Below are 21,138 nucleotides of genomic sequence, written 5' to 3'. Positions count from 1 at the left end.
ATATTTTTAGCAGATGTTCTTTTTCTCTACATGTAACTCCTCTAATACCTTGATGAGATCTGTTTACTAGCGAATGGCTCTAAAGCTAAAATAAAAAGCAATGGAGAGAGTGGACTCCTTATTTAGTACCACAATTCGTATTTATTGAACTAAAAACTGTTTTTTATTGTTATACTAGCAATATATTACAAATAGATAGCCAAAATGATGTTATTAAATTTATTTCTAAATTCATAAAAATTCAATACTTTTAAAAGTAATTCCAATTGGCTGAGTCAAAGGCTTTTATAAAGATCTAAATTCCCTTTTTTGAGAATGAAACAAAAGATCCTGCTTGCATCCGCAATGAATCGTTTCTGAATAAAGCCATATTGATCCGGGTTTACCAATGCTGGAATACAAGTTCCCAATCTAGACACTAACATTTTAGTAAAAGAATTATTATCTGTATTCATCAGTGAAATTGGATGATAAGATTCCCTGGATGTTGGATCTTTATTTGATTGTGGTATTAAAACAAATTCCAACCAAGAGGGGGGCAGTGGAGAACCTTCCATAAACATATTAAATAGAGGAAGAAAATATCTTTATAGTGCTTATAGAATTCTGAGGTAAACCTATTTAATCTAGGTGCAGGGCCTGTTTTTAGTGAATTAATTGCCTCATTAATATCTTCGAAGGTTATACTATTTAACAAGTCCCTCATCCTTGGTTCCTGCCAAGGTATATTCGCTGAAAGACAATAATTATTAATTGCTAAAGATTGCACCTGATTCCTCCTATAGAGATTATTATAAAACTCCACAAAGGATTCCAAAATCTCTTTGGTGTATTAACCAATCCCCTCCTTGAAATTTTTAACAGCCATAATCAATTTCCTTTGCTTGACTATCTTCATTTTGTTTGCTAATAGCTCTAGAACACTTCCCTTCAAATTCATAATACCTTTGCTTAGTATACCAGGATTTCAGTTAAATTTAACTCCTCTATTTTTTGTTCTAACCTTGTTTTATCTAGAGCAGATTTCGATCTTTTATATATTTCTATTAACTTACCAATTTTAGCTTCCACGTCATTAATTTGTTTCCTTTTTTGTATTTTAATATTGTTAAGTTTTGCATGCATGATCCCCTCATCACTGCTTTCATTGCTTCCCAAAGAACAGGGTAAGAGACAGAGGCATCCAAATTTTCTTGAAAATATCTTTCTATTGTTATTTTAAGATTCTGCTCACAACTTTCCTCTGTCAATAATATTGGATTAATTTGCCATGTGTACTTTGAGCTGATTTGTTTCACATCAATAATTGCTGTAATGGGCATGATCTCTAATTTTTATCATTCTGATTGACATTCCTTTAATCCAGTGTAAAGCTTCCTTAAATACAAGAATCTCTTCTAATCTTGAGAAAGTACCACAAATCTACTCTAAAACTCCACAATGAATATCTCCTTTAGAACCGTTTTCTCAACCAAATGTGTTTTCAGTTGACAAGATGGTTAGATATAAAGACCTGTTAGATGATAATGGAAGATTAAAAACAAAAACGGAATTACAGAAACAAGGTTTTAATTTAGACTAGTGATCAAGGCCTCAGATAGAATCCAGATATAATAAAGATAAAAAACTGGAAGGTTTCCAATTAGAGCAAAATACTTTTGAAAAGCTATTATGTGACTTGGATGAAAAACTGATTAAAAAGATGTATGTATTCTTAATGCAAATGAAGAAAGAAAACAAGGGGATAGAAGAATTTAAAAATAAACGGTCACAAAATTTAGGTTATAGTATTGATCCAATGCAATGGAATAGGATATGGAAAGTGAATGTTAAATTAACTAAATCAGTGGCGTTTAAAGCAAATTTATATAAGATATTTTATAGATGGTATTTAACACAGGATAGACTTGCTAAAATGTATAAAAATGTATCTAATAACTGTTGGAAATGTGAGAAACATAAGAGAACATTCTATCATATGTCTTGCAAAGGGGTACATAAGTTTTGGATAATGGTTCATAGACTCTTGCAAACAATCTTACAGATTTCACTACCATGGAAACCTGAAATATTCTTGTTAAATTGTGTACCAGAAGACTTGGATAAAGATCAGAAATATTTTATTATACATGCAGTGACAGCAGCAAGAATTCTACTAGTGTTTTATTGGAAAAGACCAGTAATACCCCAGCAGGAGGAGCTAATAGAGAAAATAATGGAAAATGCGGAACTCGACAAATTGACTTTAGTAATGAAAGGACAAATGGAAGAAGACTTTGCTGCGCCATGGACCCCATTCTACAACCGGATGAGAAATAAATATAAGGACCCGAATGTTGTAATTATATGACGGCAACATTGTAACTTTTTATTAATAATCACAGTTAAATGTTGGGCTCTGGAAAATGTAGATAAGTAGAGTGATGTTTCAAGCAGAATGTATGATACTTTTGAAATTTGTTCCCCTCTTTCCCCAATCCCCAATGCAAACTAATAAAAAATATTTTTAAAAAATCTTTAGAAAGTACCATATACTGGGGAGTAAAAAGAATAAGAGTTTAAAAATGGATGTAATTCTGCCCATGATTCACATAAACCAGACTGTTCAATTATCTTAAGAATATAATTAAGAAGACTATAAGCCTTGTGTGATGTGAGCATGCATTTCCCCTTCACTTTCCTATCAAACCCATGACCATTAATATTACTATGACTATATAATTTGACATGGATATCAACATCAAAGATCTTATTCAGCTTTATGAGCCAGTGGAAGCTCAAAGATAAGAAAGAAAATACACACCGAAAGACACACACACAAAACATAACACAAAACCTCAATACACAAGTGACATTACTAGATGCCCTCTTATACTGTTATGAAGTAGCAAGAGGGCTTGCTGCCTCCTGCAATTAAAAAACAGGATCAGAGCAAAAGAAAAAGGGGCCCCTAATTTGGGAGCAGGGGAAGAGATGTCAGCCTACCACTGTGCAAAGAGGGATGTTAGTTCCTTTAATTCATACCCTGTTCCAGGATGGGGGGGGGACCTATAATCTATTGCATCACCTTAATATTTCAAAAATAATAAAAAGAAATGTCATCCCCTGGATGCCCAAGTAATAAAGAGAAAACCAGGGAAATATAGTAGATCATTAAACTGAAACCAAGTATTTTCCCCATGAATTCACATAAATTATTCTACATCAAAAAAAAAAGAAAGAAAAACCAAGACAATTGTAGAGTTACATAGAGAAATCTAGCATATTAGCATTCCAGTCTTTCCCTTCAGTATCAGTATTTGGGGCATGTGTAATTTCTGTCAATTTCACTTCCCCTTCCGGGAGGTGAAGATGAAATTAACAAACCCTCTGAGGAACGATCGCCGCTGGCTCTGTCTTTTTAAACTTTAAATCTAGAGAACTTTAATCTAGAGAACTGGGTTTGATTCCCCACTCCTCCACTTGAAGCCAGCTGGATGACCTTGGGTCAGTCACAGCTTCTATGAACTCTCTCAGCCCTACCCACCTCACAAGGGGCTTGTCATGAGGATAATAACACACTTCGTAAAAAGCTCTCAGTGGGCATTAAGTTGTCCTGAAGGGCGAATGTTGTTGCTGTTGTTGTTATTATTAATAATAATAATAATAATAATAATAATAATAATAATAACAACAACTCAAAATTCAGAATGCTCCCAGTTCAAGTACCTCACTTTCTTCTGAGTGGCAACTTGTGAGAAACCCTGTAAAAACAATTCCACAAATCACACAACAACTTAAGCAACAACAACCCAAAGTGGAAAGAGCTCAAATTCAGTTTTATTTCACAACTGCTTTATCCAAAATTAATATTAAATACCAGACCGTTTAACAATAAAAACAATATATACATGATACAAACAGAAGTAATGAGCCTGCAAGGATGCATCCATCCTATTGTACAAGGTAAGAAACCAGGCCATAATTAATAGGTTTAATTCGAAGTCATTTCAGCGACTAGTTAGAGACAGACTATTAGCCCATTCCCATAGCCATACAGCTGTGTTGTTTAATAACCTAGCGAAAGGGAAAACATCAACAGATAATCCCCCCCTTAAGAAGCAGATGTGATGAGCAAAGAACTAGGGTTTCTCTCTGCCTATGCAGCTGTTTAAAGGCCCAGGAGATCCACTGGAGGGGGAAGATCCTTCGTTTCCTAAGCAGATGTAGGCTGTGTATGATGCTCAGGGGGTGAGAGAAACTGCCCACGTAGCTAATTTATAGTTTAAACATTCAAACCACTTCCCAAACATAATTTCAGTAATCGACCTAAAAATCCTATAAGGTAGCCAGTATTGCAGACTGGAGGCTGAGAGGTCATAACTTGGCCAACTGAGCTGGTGGCAGAGGGGACAGACACAGTGCAGGCCTAAGGACTCTGTCCTGAAAGTAAGTCCCACTGAATAGACCAAGCGTGGGATTGCTTTCTTTTGCTGCAGTCCTAAAAACGACGATTCTAAAAAGAACCCCAGCAATGAAACCTAGAAAGTGTCATAGGCAACCACACAGGGAAAAGGAGCCCCTAAACACTTTTCTCCTCGTGCCAGTTTCTCTCCTCTTCCCTTCAGGCCCTGAGTGTCCCTGGAGATTAAACAATTAGTTCCTAAAAGAAAAAGAAGATAATTGGAGAGAAACCACTGACAGAGGTGGTCAATGGCTCCTGCCTTTCTGCTCAGTTGTGATGGTGTCCTTCAGTTTTTTTCAGTCTGTCTCCAGGGGAATTTCAGAATTCTGACATGGAAGAGCCTGATTCATATGTGAAAATAATATTATTCCAAATGAAGCTACTGTAGACTAGAGTCCAGTTCCTCTGATGTAATGCAGTGGCTCCACACATGGCAAAAAGGAGGTTGGGGGGGCAGGATCAAGGGGCCTTGGAACCCCCCACGCAGCACAGGCATTAGCAAAATGAGTGAATGGTTACATTTCATTCCATGTTTCCTGCATTTTACAGTGCATTCGCCCTTGCTGGTTCTTCCAATACCTCTTATATAAGGAGTCACTGCATTGCGTCTGAAGAAGCAGGTTGTAGTTCACAAACACCTTAGCTGGAATCAAACTGTGTAAGCATTTCAGGTGCCTATTGATTTTTTCTGCAATAGGCTGCCGTGGCTGCTCCTCTGGAATAGCTTGTATTTGTATGTGGCTATTTTTTATATCCTCAACCTCTCTCTTGGTTTTGTATAGCCTCTGCCACCAGTTTGGTGTAGTAGTTAAGAAGAGTGCGGGACTCTAATCTGGAGAACCGGGTTTGATTCCTTACTCCTCCACTTGAAGCCAGCTGGGTGACTTTGGGCTAGTCACAGCTTCTAGGAGCTCTCTCAGCCCCACCCACCTCACAGGGTGTTTTGTTGTGGGGATAATAATAACACTTTGTAAACCGCTCTGAGTGGGCATTAAGTTGTCCTGAAGGGTGGTATATAAATTGAATGTTATTATTATTATTATTATTAGAAGCAGGGCTTCTAGGCATGTAGAGAGAGAGCCTTTAACTATTACACATCTGAAGAAGAAGAAGAAGAAGAAGAAGAAGAAGAAGAAGAAGAAGAAGAAGAAGAAGAAGAAGAAGAAGAAATTGACAATAGCTTGGCCTGAATATTGGAGGGAAGATGTCTGGCTCAGTGGTAGAGCACATGCTTTGCAGGAAAAGGTCTCAGTCCATACTCTTGTGTCTGGGGCATCTGGTGGATCACTGTGGGAAACAGGATTCTGGTCCAGATGGACCATCATCTGATCCAGCAGGGATCTTCTTAGATTTGTTTTAAGCAATGAGGCAGAGGTGGTGGGCAGAAGGATGTTGTTTACTGAAGTTCTTGCAAAGATCGTTGGACTAGGTGGACCTTGATCTCTTCTTACATTCTTAAGCCAGAATGCACACTTAGAATCAGGCCTTGAAGGCAAAAAAGGTACAGCAGAAGGCACTTGAGAGGACACATCTATTCCTGGCTATCCTGCCCTTTCTCTAAGGAGTTTGGAGCGGTATAGATAGCTTTTCCTACTCCATGTTATCCTCACAATAACCCTGTGAGGTAGGTTGAGAAAGAATGACAGACCCAAGATCACTACATGATCTTCATGGCTGAGAAGGGTCACAAATCTGGGTCTTCCCAGTACATTCTGACATGTTATCCGGTATGCCACACCAGCTCTTCACCCACCCCCTTGTAATGAAAACTGCTGTCGCAACCAACAGATAAAACCTTGTTTCAGTACTCTACATTCCTTTCCATCTGGGAAATCTTTGCAAAAGTTTGCAAGCCAGACATGAAGTCCTTCCTATGAAATCAAGCATGTTTTCCTCCTTCTGGCTGGGGATCATTGGACTGAAACCCAGCAATTCCTGGAGGAGGATGTAATTTTATATCCCCAAGTGGATGTAAAAACCATCACTATACAAATAACACAGTTTGGAAGTAGGATCCTTCCTTTAGCCAAAGGATCTGCCCCCATTTATCAATAGATTATCTAAACAAAAACACTGCCCTTTAGAGTTACAAAATATGTTAGTTTTCCTTCTCAGTCTGAAGGATTTTTTTTCCTTTTTGAAGTAAAATCATTTTTAGTCAATCCAACTCCTCTTAAAGTGCAAGCGGAGAGAAGGTTCGTTGTTTTTAAAAAGGGTCCCTATGGATGGGGACCATTGAAATAACTCTTGTCACCTTCAATGTCCACCTCTTGATCAGAATCTTCCGAGACGTCGGAATCCAGCTCTTCCGGGGAAGCTGGTGAGGGGGTGTACCGTGGCACATGGGGCGATGCCTCTTTCTCTGGCTCAGAGTTTAGACAGCTTTCTTGCCTTGGATCTTGATGCCCGTCCCCACTCTCCGGTTCTTCTTTTTTGCTGGCTTGAGGAGTCTCCTGAAACAAAAGTCCCAATGAATATTTAAGCAAAGAGATACATAATGAATTAGAAGATTGAGACAGGAAGCCACTGAATGGGAGAGTGAGAAGTGGTGGGATGGAGGGCTCCTGCTATGCTCTCCTGTAACCGCTGTGCTTCTCTGAACAAAAACCTCTGAAGGTGCCACCTTACAAATGGGTAAGACTGGCAATTGCCCACTCACATGCCTTCTCCGTGGTGACCCCCACCTTATGGAAAGGCCTGGTTGAGAAAGTGATGGGAGTTCCATATCCAGTGCAGATTTGAATCCCAAGATGCCATGCCCAGTAGTGGGCCAGCATATCTCTAACCACTACACCACACTGACTGATTTCCTCTAATGAAGCCTGGCTGGGAGGGAAATGCTGAAATGAACTCAGTGCGTGCAGCAAGGTGAAGCAGTGGAGGGAAGAGGATTTACCTTCCTTCAGCCATGTGTATGCTCAGGTTTTGTTTACTAACCCTTCTACTTGGCTTTCTTTACACATGACCGCTGCTGCAATCCAAAGCTTTATTCACAAATGCCGAGGGTCAAATCAAAAAGACAGGGGAGCGCCCACTCTGTCCGGCTGCTCCCGGAGGGAGATTGGCAACAGGTTTGCCTGGCTAAATTGTCCCGTTTCGCAAGGCTCACAGCTTCATCAAAAGCCACAAATAAATTCTTAGTGTAAAGCGTATTTCCTTTACTGCAAAATAACCTGCCGGACAAGAATGAAGTTTCTTCTTAGTTTTAGTTAAACAAAATGTCCTCTCTTGCTTTGGAGTTTGGGACCGTTCCCCCTGTCCTTTTGCCTTTCTTTACACATGAACAGGGAACTTGGGTATGAACATCCAAGGATCACCCGGTTTGGCCTCAACTCAAAATGATTGCCTGTCAGTAGGTGGTACCTAAAACACCAGAGGTTATATTGTTGAATCTTTGGTCAGATCCTTCCATACCAAGAACTAGAATCAATCTTATCTCAACCCTACTATCAAGAGCCAAATCAGTTATTGCTTCCAAATGGAAACAAAAAGTTTGCCCACAGTCACAAATTGGAAAGCTAGACAATGGGACTATTTCATAATGGAAAAGCTGGTAGATCAAATAGCCCAAATGGAACAACAAAAACATAACTCCCATTTCTTGGAGCAATGGCTTCCAGTTTTGGAATATCTAATAATGAATCCACAAACCAAATATCCCAAGAATGGAATACTATCAAAGGCTGGCATACCTTTGACATTTTTCTTAGAATACTGTATAGTTTTACATCTGTAAATAGTTTGTAAGTATTGTATACTACTTCATCAGCATTGCTGTATTAATGTTAAGGAGACAAGAATTACATATTCAAATGTTTTAAATTTTTTAAATGTTTGTTTATTAATTGTTAATGACTGTAAAACTGAAAAAATGTTGAAGAATATTTTTTTTAAAAAAAATGATTGCCTGTCTTCTTCAACCCAAGCAGCACAGTCTAATCTGGGCCACTTCCCGTGGCTTCTCTTAAATAAAATTAAAGATGGCCCAAAGTCCTTTGATTCACATCCCTGGTCTCTCTTGTAGTTGCTTCCTGATCATAGATCATCTGGTCTACTCTGTGTTTGTTATTGCCCTTGTTCTTCTTGAACCCTGTTTCTTTGATAGTATTCCATTCTTGGGATATTTGGTTTGTGGATTCATTATTAGTTATTCCAAAACTGGAAGCCATTGCTCCAAGAAATGGGAGTTATATTTTTGTTGTTCCATTTGGGCTATTTGATCTACCTCTTGGTTCCCCTAAACTCCAGTTGTCTGTTTGAACTGCTACTAATTTGTCTCACACTTTCAGTTTGAAGAGTGTTTCACTGTCCTTTCCTTTGCCTTGCAAATGACCTTTCACAGAAGAGGCCAGACACAAGGAACTGTCAAAAAGGCAGAACCAAGAAGAGTCACAACTTCACACCTTTATCTTAAGTGGGAGAAAATTAAGTGGAATATACCAGCGTAAAGCCACAAACTGCAATTTAACAAGCAGTGTATGCAGTAGTTATTTTAATATGAGAGAGAGAGCTGCTCTAAAAATGTTGCTCCAAAGGGATCAAAAGCTCACATGCTCTAGCATATCTGGTCCCATCTAAGATCCCCCTACCCCTGCTTAATGATATTTTACTGCTTAATGCTATGCTTGTGTGCACAGAAATAATGACACTGTGAGTTCAGTATTATCTATTCCAAGCAAGGGTGCATTGGATTAGCAGACTATGCTTCTGCTCAACTCTTAAGCAGGACAGACTTTGGTGCTACACAAGATGTAGCTTATACTTCAAATTTATTTATTTGTTTGTGCTATTTATAGTCCACCTTTCTCACAGAATCTCTAGGTGGATTACACAGTGTGAGTTAGTTCAGTCAATTTCAAGGATATCTCAATAAACTATCTAATAAAGTACATGTGCAAATCTGCCTAACTTTAGAACTAGAAAGAGAGCTGAAGAAATGCTGAAACAGAGCATAAACAATTCTAAGACTGACATACTAAACAACAAACTCTCCAGGAGGATTATAGAGCAACAGACAATACATAGTAGTAAAGTCTATAGTCCCTATCCCCTTACTTATGCATCTCTTTGAGACCAAACAGATATTTAAGTTTGCAGAATGTTTTCTGTGGTCCATCTGAGACTGTTGCAATCTGCAGATCTGGGGCTTTCCCATCATGCACAACAAGATAATTTTGTTTTTCTCTCCCCTCCCTTAGGGAGGGCACTATTTTGCTCATTCATCAATTTCAGAATTCTGGTTGGTCCCAATCAAACAGTATTACATTCCTAGCATTGGTTCTAACAGACGAAGTGGGATGACTTCAGCTTTTATCCCCCCTAAGAGGGTGTTGGTTATCCTTTATTCGGACATGCTCAGGACCCTCTGCCCAGCCTCCTGAGAAGTTACTGAGGGGAAGGGGGTGAGGGGAGCAGAGAACATGTACTAGGAAGGCCAATAAAGAGGAACCAGATACAAACTGCAGACCCCTCCCCTGCAACAAAACCTAAAGCTGTGCATGTGAAAGGAACCCCTTTTTCTCCTGTTTCCCTCTCCTTCCCAGAGTTCCCGGCAGGCCTGGAGAAAAATGCCCTGTTCTTTTAATAAAGATCTGATGGGATGTGATTTGCTTCCATGTCATGAAAAGGTTCGCCTGCCCATTTTTACAAGTTTCTATTAAAGGGACAGTTTTCTCCGGGACTGTTGGTAACCCTACATTTTCTCCTTCTTTTATAGAGTTTTTATTTATAAATTCGTTGGGCAGAAAGTCCTCCCCCCCAGACTAATTATTATGAGATAAACGAAAATCTTGTTTTCCCAAATCAAATGCTGTTTATCCAAATCCCCAAATCGGTCCTGTTGTTGTTGTTGTTGTTCGCCTTTCTCTCTGAGACTCAAGGCTGATTAACATTTCAGAGTTTCTCTGACAAAGCAGGTGTAATTCTGGCAGGGCCCAGCCGCTGAACTCAAAGCCCCTGACGCCTGTTTTTTCCGGCTTGTTCTTTCGGGCTCAACCCCAGGCGTATTTACCGAGGGTGAGTCCTATCGAACTCAAGGGATTCACAGCCCCGCTTCGGATCGCTCCCTTCGTTTCCGACCTCCCAAAGCCATCCCTCTGCGCGATTACTCAGAAGTAAGTTCCGTTAGGTCGGTGGGACTTGCTCGCAGGCGTGCCTAGAATTGCAGCCTGAAGCTTTCGGGCATTGTCAATCCGCCGCGGGCTTCCACGGAAAGAACGCCAGAAATACATGGAGATCGTTCGAGCAAACGCCGGGCCTGGAAGGGCCCGATTCGATTTCCAGTCGGTGCCCCCGCTTTGGAGTAACGGGCACAAATTCCACTCCGGCAGGAATGTCAAGGAGCGGGAGGGAAGCATCGCTTGAGCCGGCCGAGGGGAGCGGGAGGAAAGGGCCCAGCCAGCCGGGCCCTCACGCAGCCATCGAGCCTCGCTTCAGAAAGGGGCTGGGGGCTGCTCGGGCTTCTAACCGGGCCGGAGAAATGGCTCCAGGCGCCGCCTACTCAACATCGCCTCGGGTTGCGGGCTCGGAAGCCAGGGAAGCCTTCGGGTTAACACCGCTCGGTTGGCGCAGAAAAGAGAGCCCGGCGGAGCGCCTGCGGAGCCCCTTTAAAGGCCTCGTCCGAACGGCGAGTGAGCAGGCGGGGGCCGAATGGGCCTGGGAGGCGGCCGCTTCTCCAGGGAAATCAGAGTAAAAGGCGCCTCCGCGCCGGGGGCTTTGCTCTTTCTAGGGGTTCAGTTCTGAAAGGAAAAGCGCTCCGCGTCCCCGTCGGTGCAGAGAGCAGCCGGCTTCTCCCTGGCGGCCGGAAATGTTCCCTCCCCTTCAGCCCCGCTGCTCGGAGCGGGTCGGGTCGGTCAGGCCGTAGGACTTTTTCAGTGTCGCCAGGTAACCCCGGCTGTGCCAAACGCCAAACGCCGCCACTGACCGCGCCGTCAAGGATTTCAGTGCGTTGAGCCCGGATCGCAGGACCAGGCGCACGCGCGGGTTGGCTCGGTTGTATTGGCTCCAATAGGACCAACCTATTGCTCGCGTAGTATAAAAAGTTAGAATGATGTGAGATTTAAATAGCGGGCATCACCGTCATGATCCTTATTATTTCAAAGCGGGTGTTGCCCGGGTTTTTTTAAAACGTTAACATCCCAGCCCTTCCCATGTTTACTCGGAAGTCAGCCCCACTGTGTTCAATTGAGCAAACTCCCCAAAATGTGAGCTTAGGATTGTAACGATTCTCTGGCTTTTAATGGCTTAACTCCGTGGTTTACCATTCAGACGCTACCTGGGTTTTAAATCTATTGCATGAGGCTTCCATCTGGAGGAGGAGGAGGAGCAGGCCTTGGGACGGGGGCCGGCCTGCCGCCTGTTGGGTTTATGCTGCCAATGGGCGAAGCGGTTCGAAAAGCGGCTGCCCCGTTGAAGGGAGGCGCCTTTCCCGAACGGCGCAAGTGGCCGGAGGGCCGCCGGAGGAGAAAGACCCGCAGCCGCCAGCCGAGTCCCCTCCGCTTCCTGGCCCAGGAGAGGAGGCGCCTTGCCAGGGTGCCCCTGCCAGGCGTCCCGGTGCCGCCCCCGAGCCTCTTCGGGGCTGCTTTGCCGGGACAAGGCAGGGGAGCCGGCAATGCGGCCTGGCCTCGTTAGGCAACGGCCTGCTGGCGACTGATCTGAGCGGGAAGGTGCGCAGCGGGGCGAGGGGAGCAGCAGCGCCGGGCTGGGCGGCGAGGGCGCCCGGGAGGGGCTCTGCCCTGGCGGAGGCGCTTCTGGCTCGGCTCGGCTGCTGCTGCGGGCGCCGACTAGTTAGCGCCGCTGGTGCGGCTTTGGCGGCTGGCGCGGCCTCATCCCGGCCAAGAGGCTGATCCAGGAGGCTCCGGCCGCCCCGCAGCCCGTCCCGCCAGAGAAACCCCCACAGGGCGCCACTTTCGAGAGGAAGCGACGCGCCGGCCTACCTGCTTGAGGCGTCTCCATTTCGCCCGCCGGTTCTGAAACCAGGTTTTGACCTAAACGGTTGGACGACAAGAAAAAGAGGCGAGTTAAGGAACGGAGGGCAGGGGCTGCGGGCAGAACCCTCAAGCCCCAAGGCGCCGACTGCCGGGTCTCGGATGCCACGTAATGGCTGCGCGTTCACTGTGGCCACGGGTGTCGTAGCGCGGTGGCCTGCCTGGGGGAAGCGCCCTTGATTCCTTTCTTCCCCTTATTGGGGAAAAAACAAAACCAGACCACCTTCGAATTTAACCTCTGAACCAGCAGCAGAGGTAAGAGGACCAATACAAAATAACTGCTCGAATCCACACGGGACTGCTTTGGAAAGGAAACGGGGAAAACTGGCAGAAAAGGTTTGGCGGCTACAGCGTTGCTCCGAAGCCACCTGCATGCGTGACCTACTCGGCTTGGCAGCCATTCCAACTTCTAGATACCCGCCCCCCCCCGCCGCCGCCGCCGCCGCCGCCAGTTCAAGCGCCTAAAATGCAATTAAAAGTACAGCGAAAAGTAGAAAAGCGGCTCAATTTTCCCCTCAACTGCGCATCGGCCAAGAAAACCAAAGGCGCCCTGACGATGGGAAGGCCTCTCCCAGTGAAGCCGAGAAGCGGCCAAGGGGCAATTTGTACCCCGCGGGGCTTATTCGTTCATCCATTTATATCCCACTTTTCTCCCCACCGGGCATACAAAGCGGCTTAAAACGCGGGGATGGGGCAAGCTACTTCGCACTTGGGTAGCCAAACGCGCTACGCACTTCGGTCAAGGGAGCTGCCGGACTTGGCTGGGGGCTGGCCCGCACTGGGGTCTCACCTGCCTCTCGCTGAGCTGCAGCATCTTGGCCAGGCGCTTCCTCTCGGGCGGCGACAGGTACTTCTGCGTCTCGAACTTCTTCTCCAGCTCGACGGTCTGGTCGTTGGAGAAGCGCACCTGGCCGCCTTTGCGCTTGTGCAGCGGCCTCTGCATGAAGGGGCTCCAGAGCAGCGGCTTCCCTGCGGGAGAAAACGGCAGCGGTTGGGGAGGGCGGCCAGTCGGGCCTCCCTCCTCGGAACTACTGCGAGAACTGCAGCTACAAGAGATCGCGCCTGTCCACACGCCCGATTTAATCCGGAGCGACTTCATTTGCTTGGAGAGTTAATTCCCTTCCGGAATAAAGCAAGCGAAAGTAGTTACTCCGGCTTTAAAAAATGCGTTGTAGGCAGATACTCTCATTGTACGATGACCAAAAGGAGAACTCATTCTAACCCGGGTTAAGCCAAGTTTTTTTATTATTACGCTGGAAGGAAACCAGATATAATTTTGACGCTGTCATAACTGGCTCATTTGGGGGGAAAGGCCCGCTTTGCCCCCATGACTTCCTCCCCTCCCTGCTGCAGATGCAGCTAATTCGGAGTATTGGTCGGGCTCCTAAGCAGAAGGCAAGCCTCCTGCATTGCTTCGCTTAGGAACAATCGAGGACGCTCCTTCCCAACATCAGCTACCCCAGATTCGACCCGCCTGTTTCATCCGGTAGCCTTGAAAAGACGGGACGAATGCCCGGGCCCTCGGGGCTCTCTGACTGCCCCGAAAGGAGCGGCTTTGGCCTCTAGGGTGCCCGCCAGAGAGATCCGACGAGAAATCTTGTTGCGAATTGATCGCCCGTCTGATGGGTTCGATTGCAAGAGACGTGCCGAAAACCAAGACTGTAATCGGCCCTTCAGTAAAGCATCAAGAGGGGGTTTAGCCAGGGCCTTTTGCGTGAATGTTGCGGCAGGCTGCAGCCAAGCGAGACGCTACTTTGGACGCTACTTTCTGGTAGACCCTGGAAAACCTGGTTGGTCTCCAAGGGGCCACTGCACTGCTCTGCTGCTGTCCCGCTGGGCACTGGCGCTCAGGAAGCGCCAAGCGAGTTAAGGGAGCTGATCGACCTCAGCAGCGCCCTTGAGCTTGGGGTGGAAAGCATCGCCCGAAAGAACAAGCCTTGCTTTCCCCCCAAGTTCCTGCAGAGTTATTCCCTCCTTAACCCACTGCTTGCGAACGGCTTAGACTACAGTGACTCTTCTTAGGCGTGCGCTGCCAGTGTGCCTTGCATGGAAGAGGGTCGCTTTTGTCCTCCCTTCTGGGCTGACCCCTACAGCGCCGGGCGCTAAACACCAACCGATGCCTGGCACCCCAGGGCGACTTTCAGGACACGCCCAGGCGGCCCCAGCGCCACTTGGCCTGAGCCCTGGCCGTCGCAAGGCTCCTTCAGGCTCCATCCTGGAAAGCAGGGCTGGCAGGCAGCCGAGAAAAGATGCCCTGCTGTGTGGATGGGCGTTAAATACGTGTATATTCAAACCCTCTGTACTGTACACTTTAGTGAACAGACCATCATCATCAGACCATCCTTTTAATTCCCTCTTAGGAAACCAAAATAGCTTTAAAAAAAAAACCCTAAAAGGTATTTATTTCTTACAATGTTTGCATAGCGCCTTTCCCTATGCAGTGGGTCCAAGGCAGCTCGCAACGTACAGCTGAGCACTCAGGAGCGATGCTCCGCTGGCCTTCTTGCATGCCGTGCAAATGCGCCCTTCCCTCGCAGCCACACCAGCTGTGCTGGTCTCTTAACCATTCCAATCGGCTCCCCTTGATTCGAGCCATTAAGTCACCCCCTGCTCGGGAAACTGCTTGGCTTCTTCCCAGCTCATCCTTCCTGCCCGCAGTTGCCGGCCACCCCTCGCAACCGCAACCGCCCCCAGACCCACGCCAAGGCTACGGGCTTTGGACTGCCCAGCGCTGCACCGGCGGCAGCGCGGGCTTGCCCAGGAGACGCGCACGTGGCTGGCGCCCTAAAGGCCCGGCCCGCAGAGCCCCCGTCGGGGCGGCGCCCTCCCAGCGTCGCCCCCGCCAGGCCTCCTCCGGCGCGCTCGGCAGCCGGCAGAGGACAGTTGAAGCCGCCGGGCCGTGGGCTCTGGCAACACTTCCGCCAATGTGTTTCCTGTTGGCCTCTCCGGCGAGGCGCGCCGCGGCTCCAGCCGCCCCTGCCCTGCCACCGCCGCCTCGGCTCCCCTGGCCCGCCAGAACGGCCGGCAGAAGCTCAGCACCAGGACAGCTCTGGGCTGGCGGAGAAGGCCGGCCTCGGCTGCCCACCGCGGGAGCCTGGCGGGAGCAGACCCGGGCGGGCCCCTCCGCTCCCGCCCAGCAGTCTCTTGGCCGGCCAGCAGCTTCCAAGCTGGGCAACGAGGCAACCGCCCTCGCCTAGCAGGCTATTCTGAGGCAGCCTTGCGCAGTGGCTAGAGCCTCGCCCTCGGAAACGGGAGGCCCGGGGTGAGCTTGGGCGAGTCTCCTTCTCAGCCTAAGCTCCCGGGGCCGTTGCGAGGATAAACTGCAGGAAGGGAGAATGACGAGCCAAAAACCTATTCAATAAATAACACACTGCCTTGGAAGTTACTTGGAGACTCCTGGTCACCGTTCTTCTGTTAGATCTTCCGTGCATTTTTCACCCCGCAGAAAAACCGTCAAAACCACTTGCCCTCAACTCGCATTTTGCAGCAGAGAACTCCACACGCTGGTGCTGGGTTCAGCGAAGAAGGACTTCTTTGGGCCAATCTGCCACTCGCTGCAAGTGCGCGTTGGGTGACCCCCGAGAAAGGGGGCGGGTGAAGGTTCTGCCTGCCGCCTTTCCACCCGCTGTCCTGTTCCACCCGCACCCCCACCCCTTTACTTGTCTCTCCCTTCAGAACTGGAGAGGTCAGCAATGCTTTCTTCCTCTTCCACTCTTTCACTGGGCCCTGAGCCTTTCCAGGCGCCTATGTGGACCCAACAAGGACCACAGAAAGATTTCCAGAGGAACAAATCAAGAACCGCAATCGGATTTTTCCCGCCAATTCCGAAGAGTAATTAATTATCACTGAGTACATATAAGGATCCGGATATCGTTACCTACACATTGCCTAGAAATGGTGGGAGAGACGGTGTAAAAATGTTTTAAACAAATAAAAATAAATGGCATTTTCACCGAAAGCCAGGCCCTCCCTAAATCGTTTTAATCAGCTTGCTTGCATTTATACTCGTATCAGAGAGGCTACAACCGCGAATTACTGACACTTTCATTTGGAGTACTTCCTGGGGAGGGCGGGGAGGGGTACAGAAGGTTTGAAATGGTTCGGGGTCTTTTTCGTTTTTGTTCAAGCTTCTAGGGTAGACGCAAAACTTAATTTACATGCGATTTAAAATGTTATATGGCAGGCTTTCTAAACCCCCTTTACTGTTTTTAAAAAAAGAAAAACAGCGATCTTTTCCCAGTCAAAATGACACCCTGATCCTACACACCTTGCATGAAGAAGATGTTTTTGGAAATCACTATCGCGCCTAGCCATAGCTATGCCAGCCAAGTATCTGCAGTAAATTTCCAGTGAAACTTTCTGCGAGAACTGTTGGGTCACTGGGAGCGAAGGATGGAAGCTACAGTGAAGGGGAATTTCCCCCGCGATCCTCAGCGCTTTATTCAGCGACCCGTAGGAGCAAGAGTTGAAGTGGAATTCTTCTAGGGAAAAGCAAGCCCTATAGAAATCGGCGGGATTTGTTCCCAAATAAGGTTTACTTGGGGGAGTCTGATTATTTTTATTAATAGTACGGTCGCCCTTTAAAATGTTCAGGGCTGTTATTATGCACCCTCTCTATAATCCCCTAACAGGACCCTTATCTACCTACCCAAGTAGGTAACAGGACCTAAGTATCTACCTACTTGGGCTCAAATGGTTTGTTGATCAGATGTCAACTGGTTTAAGCGTGGCGCCAAATATTTGAGTATCAATTAAAACACAGAGCCTATCCTCTGAGGCTCAAGGTGTCTTAAAATTCCTGATAAATGGTTTATCGCCTGTGCCTGCCCCAAGTATGACTGAGCCCTCTTTGTTCAGAGTCGCGCTCTTGTTTCTGTCCTGGGTTCTGTCCTGGACCTGCCTCAGATCTTTGAACATGTTCACGTGGAAGTTTCATTTCAATGGCACAGGCTTCCAGGGTGTTCGGTGCTGTGGCCTAAAGAAAAGAGAGGAAATATACAAGAGGAAGCATGCGAAAGAGTTTTAGGCCCAGAAGCCAAACTTGCTTCCTTGCCAAATCTGAAAGCAATGGATTCGTCTCGGTCTGCTATGCTCTTTTGCTGTCTCCTTAACGGGAACATTTAAAGGTGCACGTGTGAATGAGTGCAGGTGTGTGCGAGAGAAAGCGCAAACTGGTTCAGTGAGGCAAGTATATGCTGCTTTAAAATATAAGCCCCTGGTTCCACAGATCAGTTTCTCCAACTCTTCCTGGCTGCAGTAAAGAGGAACAAGAATCCTCAACTAGTTTGAAACTGACAGAGGACTTCGCGGGCCGCATAAAATGTGCTTACAGGAGCGTCCTGAAGGGCCGTCTCTGGCCAGCAATCGCCGGTTCTCGGAAGCCCGCACAACCGAGCCGGCAGCTGCCTGTTGCTCCTGCTGGAGTCTGATAACTTGACTCGAACGGCTTCTGAACATGGAATCCCCGAGGCGCCCTGCCTCACAAGCAACCCTGCTAGGTAGGCCGCCGGCCTTCCACCAGAATGATCCTAAACCCGCCTAGTAAATTTTAAATATGTATGTGATTTTATCTGCTTCCAAAGTATATTTTTATATTTTAATGTATTATATTGTATGTAATCCGCCCTGAGCCTGCTATTGCGCAGAGAGTGGGATATAAATTGAATTAAATAAATAAAATAAATAAATACATGCGCAGGAGGATTGTAGCCTGAGTGCCCCATGTGGGGCACTCCTGCGCGCTGCAGTTCCCGGGTCTGTTTCCTTGGTGCAGTCCAGGGCGGTTGGACCTCCGAACCAAAGGCCGGTCCAGCGTGCTCCTCACCAAGTCCTTCCAAGTTTACTTCCAAGTAAACCGGCAGGGGCTCGGGGCCACCTCAGGAGAAGGGCTCGGGCCCCAACCGTCTCCCTCCCCTGGAGTGTTTGGGTTTCTGTCTGGCTGCTGCCTTTGAAAACGCAACATTGTTATTCAAGATTTTTCGTTTGCGTCAGGCTTTTGTAATTCTGGTGAAAACAGGCTTGCTTTTCTTTCTTGAGTTTTTTTAAGGAAGCAACGGGTTATTTTAGCTGTCATAAAGCCCCATCCCACACAGAGGAAATGAACAATATCAGAAAAACGGATCCGGGCTATCAGAAGCCGAGTGTTTCCTGAATTTGTCTGTATTGAGGATGTCGATAAAATAATCAGCAGCGTGCACGACTCCCGGGGAAGAGCCTGCTCCGGGCGGCCAGGAAAACACTTAACAGCTTCTGAAACCAGATTTACTCCTATCGAGAGCTCAAGATATCCTGTATGAACGGAAAGGGTCAGCCAGCCCCGCCGGACGGCACGAAGTCAACCCCCGGCTGCAATCTTGGAGGCTGCGGGGAGGGCAGGGAGCCGAAAATCCGCGCCCGCCACTCTCGCTTTTGCCCCCGACATCGGTGGGGGACACGACCTACCCCACCTTTCCAAACAGTAATCTTGAAAGACCCGCCAGAGATCGGGATCTATTTTGGGCTCCGGGGTGACTCCGGTTTGGTTTCAAACTGGGCTCCCCAAAGGATACAACCGTTCAGGCGCTTGCCGTAGAGCGCCCCCCCCTCTCTCCGCCGCGGGTTTCAACAGCCCCAACCGCGTTAAGGACCCTCGCTTTCCGTCCGCCCCCCCTCCATTTCCTCACAATCCAATCCAATGATTTCCATAGTAATTCGGCTCCCCCTTGCTCTGTGAGCAAGGCCCGAGGGGCGCGGTGGGGCTTACTTGCGAGGAAACACGCCCCAGGCTTCCTGTGCCAGGATCAAGGGTCCAGGCGCCACAACAAACGGACTGGGAGGTAGTTCAAAGAGACACCGGTAAGGAAAACGACCGAAAAAGAGACGGGAGCAGCAAGCCTACGCGGGGCTGCTCCCCGGTTATTCGACGGGCTCCGGACTGCGGCCAAAGCCGCTTACGTGGTTGGCGATGCTCAGGCCTTGGAGGGCTGCGCGGTGCCCTCCTTCGCAGGCTCGCCTCTCCCCCGCCCCCAGACCATCTGCTCCTGCTCCGCCGGGCAGCCGGGTCGGGACCCAGGGAGGCGGGGGGCCACTCAGCCGCCTCCCCCTCCGGCCCGAGGCGTGCGCACAAAGCAGCAGGCCGGGAGCCCCGTCCGTTTCAGATGCCCCTGCGGGGTCGGGGCCGGCTGAAGCGGGACCCAGGGCCTTCTCTCGGAGTCCCGCACAATAAGCCGGGTCGGGGGTCTCTGCGCTGTAACCCGAATTAGAAGCTGAAGCCAGGGGGAAAGGAGCGGGCTTTGTGGGGGCGTGAGTAAAAATGTACGCTAGAAGCCGAATCACTGAGGCTGGCCGGGGCATCCCGCCCTGACCAGGCAAGCACTTTGATTCCGAAGATTGACAGCCTGTCCCGGTTGGAGAGCAACTAAGAGGCGGTTCCCGGCTGCCCCCTTTCTTGCCCCCCCCAGCCCACCTCTCCGGGCCGCCCGGCGCCGCTGCTTACCCAGGTGGTCGTGCCGTAGCAGGGCGTGCGAGTAGTCGCCGACGGCGCGGGGGAAAGGGTAGAGAGGGCTGCCGGCCGCAGCGCCGTAGGGGCCGGGTCCGTAGGTGGCGGCGGCCAGGTGGTGCGAGAAGGCCGGGTGGATCGGGGTGGGTTCGTAGACGGGGGTCCGGTAGGAGGCCACCAGGCTGGTGAAGGAGGAGTTGGGCGAGGGCAGGGCGGGCGGCGGCGCGGGCGGCACGGGGGCGCCCCTGCCCAGGATGTCCTCGATGTAGAAGGGCGTGGGGTGCGCCGGCTGCAGCAGCGGGGTGGGCGCGTACAGGGGAGGCCCGGCGGCCGGCCCGGGTGCCTGGTACTGCATGGCTGGCCCGCTCCGGCCGCCTGCTGGGCACTGCCGCTCCCAGCAGCTCAGCGGCGCAGCGCGCTTTGAGGGTCCCTCCTCCGCTCCTTGCTCCAGGCGCAGGTTTCCAGAGGGCGGCGCGGCGGGGCGGAGCTGCCGCCTCCCTGCCCCGCGGCCAGCCAATCAGCCCGCCGAGCGAGAGGGCCAGGCCACGCCCGCCGGCCCAGCCGCGCCCCAGTTTCTCGCGCCCCGCCGCTGTCCCGGGGGAGCCACTGCGGGGCGGGGCCGCGAGGGAGGCACGCTTGGGCTGGCTGCTCTCACGCGGGGCTGGGCTGGGCTACGCCGGCGGGGCTGGCGGTCAAGGGCGGGCTTTGTCTATCCTGGACTGCAAACCGAGCCCCAGCCCCCTGTTTTCCCCAGAGCATGTGCAGAGTGCTTCCCCGCCCCGCCCCCAGGCAACAGTCCCCCGAGGCCCCTAAGTGGTTTCCTGAGGCCTGGGATCCGGCTTGGGTGTTCCGGCCGTCGAGCATCTGCTTTGCAAGCGGAGGGTCCCCAGCTCAGCCCTCGGTTTCTCCAGATAAAACCCGCAGGCGAGGTGAAGGGCCGCCGCTGTCCGCCAGAGTAGGCGATACTGACCCCGGGGGACCAATGCTGCGACTTGGTGTCTTAGGCGAATTTCTCTTCACCGCTCCTTCCCTCGGTTTCTGCGAAGGCCTCAAGAAGCACCGACCCTCGTGCCTGCATATCCCTTTCCCCTCCTATGGCCAGCCGGAGCAGTGCCAATACGTACAGCCTAGACTGCCGCCCTTGTTGAGGAGGCCGGCGAAGTGGACCGGGGGCAGGTGCTTAGCGCTTGTGCAGCCCCAGCCAGTTCAAGACTCTGCGAACTTTTGAGTCT

At 49.0% G+C, this 21,138-nt stretch overlaps 1 protein-coding gene across 1 annotated transcript; it reads right to left on the bottom strand.

Moving 5' to 3' along the window:
* Window positions 1–3,802: 3,802 nt before the first annotated feature.
* Window positions 3,803–20,309, bottom strand: HHEX (hematopoietically expressed homeobox). The gene is made up of 4 exons (XM_054982110.1): window positions 19,904–20,309; window positions 13,220–13,398; window positions 12,379–12,429; window positions 3,803–6,897 (listed from the first exon to the last, which is right to left on the bottom strand). The coding sequence occupies exons 1-4, from the start codon at window positions 20,259–20,261 to the stop codon at window positions 6,664–6,666; spliced, it is 822 nt and encodes a 273-aa protein (XP_054838085.1). The 5' UTR covers window positions 20,262–20,309; the 3' UTR covers window positions 3,803–6,663.
* Window positions 20,310–21,138: the final 829 nt, after the last annotated feature.

The sequence above is a fragment of the Eublepharis macularius genome, chromosome 6 (assembly GCF_028583425.1).
Source record: "Eublepharis macularius isolate TG4126 chromosome 6, MPM_Emac_v1.0, whole genome shotgun sequence".
Taxonomy (NCBI): Eukaryota; Metazoa; Chordata; class Lepidosauria; order Squamata; family Eublepharidae; genus Eublepharis; species Eublepharis macularius.
Note: the sequence above shows the minus strand (reverse complement) of the source record. Positions and strands in the feature narration are given on the sequence as shown.

Coding starts and splice junctions, on each gene's coding strand:
- HHEX (XM_054982110.1), bottom strand. CDS start 20,261: ATGCAGTACCAGGCACCCGGGCCGGCCGCCGGGCCTCCCCTGTACGCG. Junction 13,399..19,903: donor GCTACGGCACGACCACCTGG/GTAAGCAGCGGC, acceptor TTTCTCCCGCAG/GGAAGCCGCTGCTCTGGAGC. Junction 6,898..12,378: donor AATGGAGACGCCTCAAGCAG/GTAGGCCGGCGC, acceptor CTTTTGTTTCAG/GAGACTCCTCAAGCCAGCAA.